The sequence below is a fragment of the Procambarus clarkii genome, chromosome 6, assembly GCF_040958095.1.
Source record: "Procambarus clarkii isolate CNS0578487 chromosome 6, FALCON_Pclarkii_2.0, whole genome shotgun sequence".
Lineage (NCBI taxonomy): Eukaryota > Metazoa > Arthropoda > Malacostraca > Decapoda > Cambaridae > Procambarus > Procambarus clarkii.
In genome coordinates this window covers 30,842,898-30,853,175 of record NC_091155.1, presented here as the reverse complement: position 1 = coordinate 30,853,175, position 10,278 = coordinate 30,842,898, and the positions used below count along the sequence as shown (strand labels likewise).

The 10,278-nt window shown below is 43.8% G+C and overlaps 1 protein-coding gene across 3 annotated transcripts in view; it reads right to left on the bottom strand.

Annotated features, from left to right (window-relative positions):
* The window catches only part of LOC123753784 (NACHT and WD repeat domain-containing protein 2), a 73,472-nt gene extending 63,466 nt beyond the window's left edge, over positions 1 to 10,006 (bottom strand). Inside the window, exons 1-4 of one of the 3 annotated variants that reach the window (XM_069307875.1) lie at positions 9,848 to 10,006; positions 1,630 to 1,755; positions 1,223 to 1,311; positions 1 to 39 (exon numbers count right to left, since the gene is read on the bottom strand). The exon at positions 1 to 39 is cut by the window's left edge and continues 78 nt beyond it. In XM_069307875.1, the coding sequence (XP_069163976.1) occupies positions 1 to 39; positions 1,223 to 1,311; positions 1,630 to 1,732 (231 nt within the window). In that variant the 5' untranslated portion in view covers positions 1,733 to 1,755; positions 9,848 to 10,006. Of the gene's footprint in view, positions 40 to 1,222; positions 1,312 to 1,629; positions 1,756 to 8,070; positions 8,344 to 9,847 lie in introns of those variants that run through there. The other 2 variants (XM_069307872.1, XM_069307884.1) reach the window with 2 other exon arrangements.
* Between the last annotated feature and the right edge of the window lie 272 nt (positions 10,007 to 10,278).

The following is a 10,278-nucleotide window of genomic DNA, read 5'->3' as shown; positions in this document are numbered from 1 at the left end:
CGTGGCCTCGTCCCTCACACCCCACCTCATGTCCACCACCTGCACCACCACACATAGTATACCATCACATTCATATATATATATATATATATATATATATATATATATATATATATATATATATATATATATATATATATATATAAGATAACATAAGATTGTATGCATCCACTCTGCGTCTATTGGGTGGAATGAATGAACATTATGAAGATTTGAGACGGAAATACCAGGTACCCTAAAGGAGTACAGGCAGACGTAAGACTTGATATTGGCTGGTAATAATAAGTTCAATTGTTAAGGCGGAAAGAGTGTAGCTCCCTGAAGATGTAAACAGTTTTAGAACATTTATGAGGATGACTAAGATCCTTTACTAAGAATTGGACAAAGTGAAAGAACCAAGAAATAAATGAGAAAATTTAATTTTGTTAAATGCCACATAATACGAGTGAGAGTAGGCCTACACAGGTCTTCCTAATTGTATATGACAATGTTATCTTCTAAAATAATAATTATCCTGTATACACAAACCACACGATCACTCCATTGTATAATCACAGGCCCCAGGATACATTTCTCATAAACTCTTAAATAACATAACAGTACCCTAACAAGTATTGCAGAACAGGTTCTTCATCTTTTCTTTATGATTTTTCGTGTTGTTATTTATATTTGTGAAGTAAAGCTAGGGTTACTGGGGAAGGAAAAATATGCACAAAAGTGGAATACAGTTATGACAATCCATCTTGTTTATTTCCGTAAATGCGTCATTTTATTTATTATTTGTGTTTTTTGCATTTACTTTTTATTTTTGTTTTTAATAACATATTTGAGGGTGAGGGCTGTCGCTGGATAGTTAGTCATACAGAGACATGTAATCAACAGCCTCCACTGGTGAACTCTGGATGGACGGTGAAGGTATCCTTCAGAGAGGAATACCTGTGGGTTCTCTGGGTATGCAGATGAAAAGTCACAATAACGTGGCTGAAAAATGTTGACCAAACCACACACTAGAAAGTGAAGAGACGACGACGTTTCGGTCCGTCCAGGACCATTGTCAAGTCGATCAACTTGATAATGGTCCTGGACAGACCGAAACGTCGTCGTCTCTTCACTTTCTAGTATGTGGTTTGGTCAACAACTCTGGGTACTCTAACGTACACTACTATTGAACTGCTACTCCTCCTACTCCTGCACCTCCTCCAACCTTGAACACTGGACCCACCTGGAACTCAAGCCCGTGCTTCTCCCTGCAGAACTCCTTCAGCCTCGGGTACACCTCCGCCATCAGGGTGTTCCGCTCCATCAACATGTCTGCCCGACCACACATGTGTATCATTAGAACCAAAACAAACACCAGTTACCTTCATAAACGTTTAGCGTATTAGTGCTTTATTTAATATGCTACAGTTTACCTACAAATACACCTCTGTAATATGTTCTTATGTATATTTTATGAATAAAATTATTATTATTACAAGTGGAGGGTGAGGATAGGTGGAGGGTGAGGACGGGCGGAGGGTGAGGACAGGTGGAGGGTGAGGACAGGTGGAGGGTGAGGACGGGCGGAGGGTGAGGACAGGTGGAGGCTGAGGACAGGTGGAGGGTGAGGACAGGTGGGGGGGGCCGTACCTGTGAAGGTGGAGGAGGTGAAGATGCGACACACCTTGGAGCTGACGGGTGGCAGCGTCTCCAGGCTACCAGAGAAGATCTTGTCTACAGTACGGTCGTCCATCCCTTACACCTGTGGACACACACCTGTTGTAGCAGTAACACACCTGCTGTGAGAGTCGCACAACTGCTGAGAATCCCACATGCACTTATCCAACAGGAAGTACCCGAGGCCAGGAAGAGCAGTAATCGCAGCCTAGGGAGTCCCCGAGGCCAGGAAGAGCAGTAATCCCAGCCCAGGAAGTACCCGAGGCCAGGAAGAGCAGTAATCCCAGCCCCGGAAGTACCCGAGGCCAGGAAGAGCAGTAATCCCAGCCCAGGAAGTACCCGAGGCCAGGAAGAGCAGTAATCCCAGCCCCGGAAGTACCCGAGGCCAGGAAGAGCAGTAATCCCAGCCCGGGAAGTACCCGAGGCCAGGAAGAGCAGTAATCCCAGCCCGGGAAGTACCCGAGGCCAGGAAGAGCAGTAATCCCAGCCCCGGAAGTACCCGAGGCCAGGAAGAGCAGTAATCCCAGCCCAGGGAGTACCCGAGGCCAGGAAGAGCAGTAATCCCAGCCCAGGGAGTACCCGAGGCCAGGAAGAGCAGTAATCCCAGCCCAGTGAGTACCCGAGGCCAGGAAGAGCAGTAATCCCAGCCCCAACACCTTACATCAACACGACTAATGGCTTCCGCGGAACCTGTTGTGGCGACCGGTGCGGACACAGGCACAACAAAGCGAGGGCGCGTGATAGCATTACATCACACGCACAAACTCAAGACCACAATAACACACATTTACACACTCCACAACACATACATGGTCAAGAAAGGCCCACATTTATAACCGCAACACTGCAAAAGAAGAAAGACTTCACGTCCGTTTTGGTTTCAATCGTGTCTTAAACAAACAAGTCAAGAGTCACTATCGATGAGACAAAATAAGACAAAGAAATCTAAACTAACTGGGTAAATATTCCACAAGAGGCGTGTGCGTGTCGCGTGTTCATATAAGCTGGAAGTGCAAAATGCACCCCCCAAGAGCCGGGTGTAAATTAAGGTAACAAGGGGGAGTTCAGAGAGTGCTGATCCAGTCTGTCAGCCAGGCTCCGTGAAGCCTGTTCCAGCACAATCAATGTACCTGAGGCGCTGTCTGTTACCACCAGTCTGACAGTCGCCTTCTGCTGGTGTTCAGGCCTACCCACACCACCGTGCACCTGGGGTAGCCTCCCCACACCACCGTGCACCTGGGGTAGCCTACCCACACCACCGTCCACCTGGGGTAGCCTACCCACACCACCGTGCACCTGGGGTAGCCTACCCACACCACCGTGCACCTATATTGCACAAAACGCATTTTTGACCGAATATCACCTTTCTACAATTTTTCCTTCGCCTGTATTCACCATCATCTTCACTCCCAAAATTCCCCCTCTCCCTTCCACAAAAAACTTGTTGGCGACAGATGGATTCGATAGAATAATTAGGGTTATGTAAGAGGCAGCTATACACGAATTGTTGAGTAGTGGAGGCAGACGCTATACTCGAATTGTGAAGTATTGGAGACAGAAATCAAGCGTGTTTGGTAACGAGAATACCAGTTGATTCAATCCAACACTCACAAACAGGCTAGTAGATAAAGCCCTCGTTATACACACACTAGCCACCAGACAAGTCAAGGAATCGACTTGAAAATGGTCCAGGACGGACCGAAACGTCGTCGTCCCTTCACCTTCTAGTGTGTGGTCTGGTCAACATAATTTAGCCACGTTATTGTGACTCATCGCCTGCATCACTTTGCAAAATATTACAAAACATTGCAAAAGTTATTACACTCAGTAGCATCAGGCATCAATGTAAGACCTCTGATACACGGCAAGATTCTATGGTTTCAGTCAACAGACTGTTCTACTGTGTAAGATATCTTTTGCATGGTCAACCGTTTAACCACTGGCGGTCCACTGGCCACAACTCATGCTACCTCATAACACAGAAAATGGATAATATGATTCACTCAAATTACACTGGCGAGAAAAAGCTGGATGGCGCGAGGTCAAGGATGCCAACATGGTATGCTGCTGATGAAGCCCCGGGGGTTGCCATGGGTCACACCATGCAGGTAAACACGCATGTGTTCATGCGACACTTAATTGTGGCTCGAGGTCGCCACTCGTCATGTACACCTCATGCAATGGCTAGCACTATCGGTCAGGGTATACGGGTCTGTACGTTTAATTTCCTAGTGTCGTGAGTGACACTGGTTTGCTTGTTATTAAGACGTATCCATAGAATTCAATGCAGCAGTCGGAGGACTCTTGATTGACCATGCAATAATTCAGGCTGCAGTCTTGAGAGGGAGTACTTGTTCAAACCCCTGTTTAGTGTTAGAAATGGAGGTGGCCTGTTTTTGGCAAGTGACAACGAGGGATTACGATGTAGATTCAAATTGTAACTTATATAAAAATATTCTTACTAAAGCCAAGGAATGTAGCATACCTTAAAAGTCGATTCGACTGAATATCAATGACTAAATGAATTTTGAAAAGGTCGAAAAATTGGCAAATGTACTGCTGACAAAAGTAGGGTTCAGAGGCTAGGTACCAATGATAGTTACTAAATATCAGCTGGATAGTATTGAAATTAGAAAGTTTAATTGCGAAAAATATCATGATTAGTCATGATTAGTTGGAATTTAAAAAAAAAACAAAAATTATTGCATAAATGTTCGAAATAAGTCAAACAGGATACTGGGATTTTTTCTAGACGCGTTAAAAATAGAACCCTTAATGCCATTTCTTCAGCTATATCTTCCTCTTACAGGCCTATTTAGATTATACAGTCCAATTTTAGTCGATATACTATGGATCGAATGGTTGACAAAGTTAATTCCAGAAATTTTAAACTTCTCAGGGCGCCTGACAGCTGAGTGGACAGTGCTTCGGATTCGTAGTCCTGAGGTTCCGGGTTCGATCCCTGGTGGAGGCGAAGACAAATGGGCAAAAAGTTTCTTTCACCCTGATACCCTGTTCACCTAGCAGTAAATAGGTACCTGGGAGTTAGACAGCTGCTGCGGGCTGCTTCCTAGGGGTGTGTAACAAAAAGGAGGCCTGGTCGAGGACCGGGCCTCGGGGACGCTAAGCCCCGAAATCATCTCAAGGTGACTCAAGATATGGGAAATGGCATAAGGGCAAATGGCATATCTTTCTTCAAGATATGGGAAGATCGATTGAGAAAATTTGGGTAGAAAAAACTAAGTGCTACCTCGTATGGGCTAATTGGCTTTCTGCACTTTTATTAATTCTCATGTTCTTTTGCAAATACCTGCGGCAACGATTAACGCTGCACTAATGATTAGATTGATATACAACTCTAAGAAGAGGAATGATTAAAGGACTAGTTGCGGGTAGCCACAGCCGTGTACAGGACTCATCCAATAACAGTCCCCGTGGCGTAATGGCAAAGCACGGCGCTTCGCGAGCTCTTAGGCCTAGGTTCGTATCCTATCCAGCGAGGATTCACCGGGTGCCAATACTTAACTGTTGCCTCTGTTCACCCAGCAGTGAATGGGTACCTGGTTAAACGATTTGGCGGGTCGTATTTAGTGGGGGGGGGGGATAAGATTAAGGACCTGCCCGAAACGCTTTACATGTAAGAATTCATATTTTATATTATATATATATATATATATATATATATATATATATATATATATATATATATATATATATATATATATATATATATATATATATATGTGTGTGTGTGTGTGTAATTACCTAAGTGTAATTACCTAAGTGTAGTTACAGGATGAGAGCTACGCCCGTGGTGTCCCGTCTTCCCAGCACTCTTTGTCATATAACGCTTTGAAACTACTGACGGTCTTGGCCTCCACCACCTTCTCACTTAACTTGTTCCAACCGTCTACCACTCTATTTGCGAAGGTGAATTTTCTTATATTTCTTCGGCATCTGTGTTTAGCTAGTTTAAATCTAGTAGTGTGTTTAAAGCTAGTAGTGTGTGTGTGTGTGTGTGTGTGTGTATGTGTGTGTGTGTGTGTGTGTGTGTGTGTGTGTGTGTGTGTGTGTGTGTGTGTGTGTGTGTGTGTGTGTGTGTGTGTGTGTGTGTGTGTGTGTGTGTCGATGAACCGATATCACTTCCAGGCTGGCCGGTTCTGACATGAACCGATGTCACTTCCAGGCTGGCAGGTTCTGACATGAACCGATGTCACTTCCAGGCTGGCCGGTTCTAACATGAACCGATGTCACTTCCTGGCTGGCCGGTTCTGACATGAACCGATGTCACTTCCAGGCTGGCCGGTTCTGACATGAACCGATGTCACTTCCAGGCTGGCCGGTTCTGACATGAACCGATGTCACTTCCAGGCTGGCCGGTTCTGACATGAACCGGTGTCACTTCCTGGCTAGCTCATCATGACAGGACATGCAACCTTCACTCGATGATAGCAGAGCAATACCTGTGGATGCCAGCTTTCACTCGGTGATGGTAGGGCAGTGCCCCTGGTGGCAGCCTCTCTCTTGTTACGGTATAACACTAAAAACTGAGACAACAAACACTATAAACCGAGACAACGAGCACTGTAAACCCAAACAACAAGCACTGTAAACCGAGACAACAAGCACTGTAAACCGAGACAACAAGCACTGTAAACCGAGACAACAAGCACTGTAAACCGAAGCAACAAGCACTGTAAACCGAGGCAACAAGCACTGTAAACCGAGACAACAAGCACTGTAAACCGAGACAACAAGCACTGTAAACCGAGACATCAAGCACTGTAAACCGAGACAACAAGCACTGTAAACCGAGACAACAAGCACTAAACCGAGACAAAACACTGTAAACCGAGACAGCAAGCACTGTAAACCGAGACAACAATCACTGTAAACTGAGACAACACTGTAAACCGAGAAAACAAACACTTTTTGCACAATCCTCATGATAGCAACATACAGGCAACAAAGATCCCTGCAGCTTCTCGGAGGACCTGTCTCACAGCTCCAAAGAGTGGTGAAATGAGCAAGAAACCTCAACTGGTGAACCTCTACCACCAGCTGCTTCACACTCAGTTGTTTCGTGCCTGTACAGGGCACATTCTTAGTCAGCAGGCCGTCCAAAAGCTCTTCACTTTGAGTATAGGAGCTCCCACACCCAGTATACACCATATACTCTACTCACCCCTGTCGCTCTTCATACAACCACAAAAATATAAATGGGAGGCTAGGATACTCCTTACTTCTTATAGAATCACTCGGGCAGCTTAACCGTATCACTACACTGACAGTGACACTGAAGGATCTCTCAAATGTTCGGGACGAACGGCCAGAATTAATGCACACGTCCCTTCACTTTCACGGCGTTTGCAGAAATGTACTCAAGCCTATCATCTCCCTAATGTGTTCCACAAGTGTTCAGAAATTATTTGTAACTCAGCCTATGTAGGGTTAATTAACTAATCCAGACAAAGGAGAGACGCCGAAACGCAACGTTCATAAAATGTAATATAATTGAAAGAAAAGCACAAAAGAAAAGATCCGTTAATAGCCTCCTCTCAAAATTGAAATTAAATGACCAGCCGTCTCTCAGCTCATTAGACTGCCATGGCCTTCTAAACTCATATTTTTTTTTTATTCACAAACACTTCCCGAGTGTCATAATGGAAATGAAAGAGAAAACTCTTAAATCTAAATTGACACGGCTTATTTCAACTTTGCTAGTACTTGAAAATCACGAAGCAAATAAATACCACTGGCTCTCCTAGTCGTCTCAGAAATTATAATTTCAACAATAATTATAGGCAAAAGAATGATCAAAGACATTAGATACTCAAGCATACGCCAAACCTAAATTGTTCCTAGGAACCATACTTCTAAAAGGGGAAATAAGGATGGAAATGTTACTAAACAACAGATCCCTGGTGCCGACCAGCTGACCGCCCTTACTTCCGTGTGTGGTCACAGGCGCGCGGGAAAATTTCGCAGCTACTCCCACAATGGGCGCCAATGCTGGTGTCTTGTCACCACTCACTCACTGGTGCGGAGGTCCACTGCAGGCCTTGCGTAATCCAGGCTACCTGCCGTGTGACTATGAGAAGCCCAGGTGCTCACCGTACCTCGTCACTGCAATACCGAGAGGCTCTCACACCTCGAGACAACCTCTTAACACTCGTAGCCAGATACCAGTGACTCCTCCCAGAGGGCTACCACTACTAAATATCACTAGAACAGTCTGTTCACTTGGGCTACTGCACAGCCCAATGTCACTGGAGAAAAATCACAGCTTTTCACTTCTCACGAATGTCTCCAAATTACAATAGGCTATCACACTTCTCTACTCCCTACCTCGTTTCTCTCACTTGGCAAATTCAGGGTTACTTTTGCATGTAACATCTTCATTGCACTTCTTACCTCAGCAATACCAGTCCTCCTAGGCTGGGACTGTCCTCAGAAAATGCGGCACATCCGGAACAAGCTGAAGTGTCCTTTCACGTAGCCTCTGCATAATGGAGTCCGCTCAACTGGGCATCTGAACTTGCAAATTCTTAGAGAAAACTAGGAAATAACCTCCCTGAGGTTAACTAGGTTGCTCCTTGTAATGATACAAGGCCCATAATATTTCACGGCCTCGGCCATCCTCACAATCGACGATTTGTTATAAAAATCCTGGAGCTCAGGGAACGAATCTACTCTCCACCAAATCTCAGAGTACACTGGCAGTTTCCAGCCCAAATGACAGGCCACCACGTTTGTTCTCGCTGATGACGTAACCTTGGTTTCTTCAAGCAACTGCAACCAATCATCTTCCTTTTCTTCATCCTTGTCTCCAACGTTCTCGCCTGTCTCTAGGCGCCAAAAATGTTCTTTCCAGCAACGATGCCGCAACCGCCATCTTGGGAAATGTCACTAGGCTACACCCTCTTGACAACGTAAAATTCGAATTTATCAGAAGTCCTGTAACTCGCAGCCTTTCTTTATTAACTAAAACGTCATGTGGCCGTCTAGTATACACAAGGGGATGGGAAAATTATTCTTGAAGCCGAGAAGGATACAAACAAGATGGCAATCGTAACACACTAAGGCTACAAACACCATAAACTGAGAAAATAAAAACCAAAAATAGACAACACATACTGTAAACCAAGACAACAAACCACCATAAACCAAGACAACACCATAAACTGAGACAACAAACACCATAAACTGAGACAACAAACACCATAAACCGAGACAACAAACATCAAACTGAGACAACAAACATAATAAACTGAGACAACAAACACCATAAACTGAGACAACAAACACCATAAACTGAGATAACAAACACCATAAACTGAGACAACAAACATCATAAACTGAGACAACAAACATCATAAACTGAGACAACAAACATCATAAACTGAGACAACAAACACCATAAACTGAGACAACAAACACCATAAACTGAGACAACAAACACCATAAACTGAGACAACAAACACCATAAACTGAGACAACAAACACCATAAACTGAGACAACAAACATCATAAACTGAGACAACAAACACCATAAACTGAGACAACAAACACCATAAACTGAGATAACAAACACCATAAACTGAGACAACAAACATCATAAACTGAGACAACAAACATCATAAACTGAGACAACAAACATCATAAACTGAGACAACAAACACCATAAACTGTAACAACAAACACCATAAACTGAGACAACAAACACCATAAACTGAGACAACAAACATCATAAACTGAAACAACAAACATTATAAACTGAAACAACAAACATTATAAACTGAAACAACAAACATCATAAACTGAAACAACAAACACCATAAACTGAGACAACAAACACTATAAACCAAGACAACAAACACTATAAACAGTGGCAACAAACATCATAAACTGAGACAACAAACACCATAAACTGAAACAACAAACACCATAAACTGAGACAACAAACATCATAAACTGAGACAACACATACTATAAACCAAGACAACAAACACTATAAACAGTGGCAACAAACATCATAAACTGAGACAACAAACACCATAAACTGAAACAACAAACACCATAAACTGAGACAACAAACACCATAAACTGAGACAACAAACACCATAAACTGAGACAACACATACTATAAACCAAGACAACAAACACTATAAACAGTGGCAACAAACAATACCTGGCGTATATTTTGTTTATCAATCAAGGGAGGAGAAGTAGAGCCGTTGAGCCTGGAATGACCTGAAATACGTTGACCTGGTGAACGTGTGGTTGTCTCAGGTCATGTTGAGCGTTGACCCGCGTTGCCAGGAGGAGACGGGCCCCACTGACCAACACGTAACAAGTACTGACAGACATGCTCTCCTACACCTGGTACCCCGTCTCTCATCATCCAACCCCAACCTGTAAAATATTTTCATCCTAAAAGAGAGGTTTCATTCAATTCAGTTGGGGGGGAGTCATTCTTTATTGTGTACTATATTAAGAAGCAATTAATCATTATAATGTCTGTATTATCTCATATTGCGTAAAATGATTCGTACGTCAGGTAACGAGGTTGGTGTTACGTCATGACGCGTCTCCATAGCAACGGGACGCCACCAGACACCG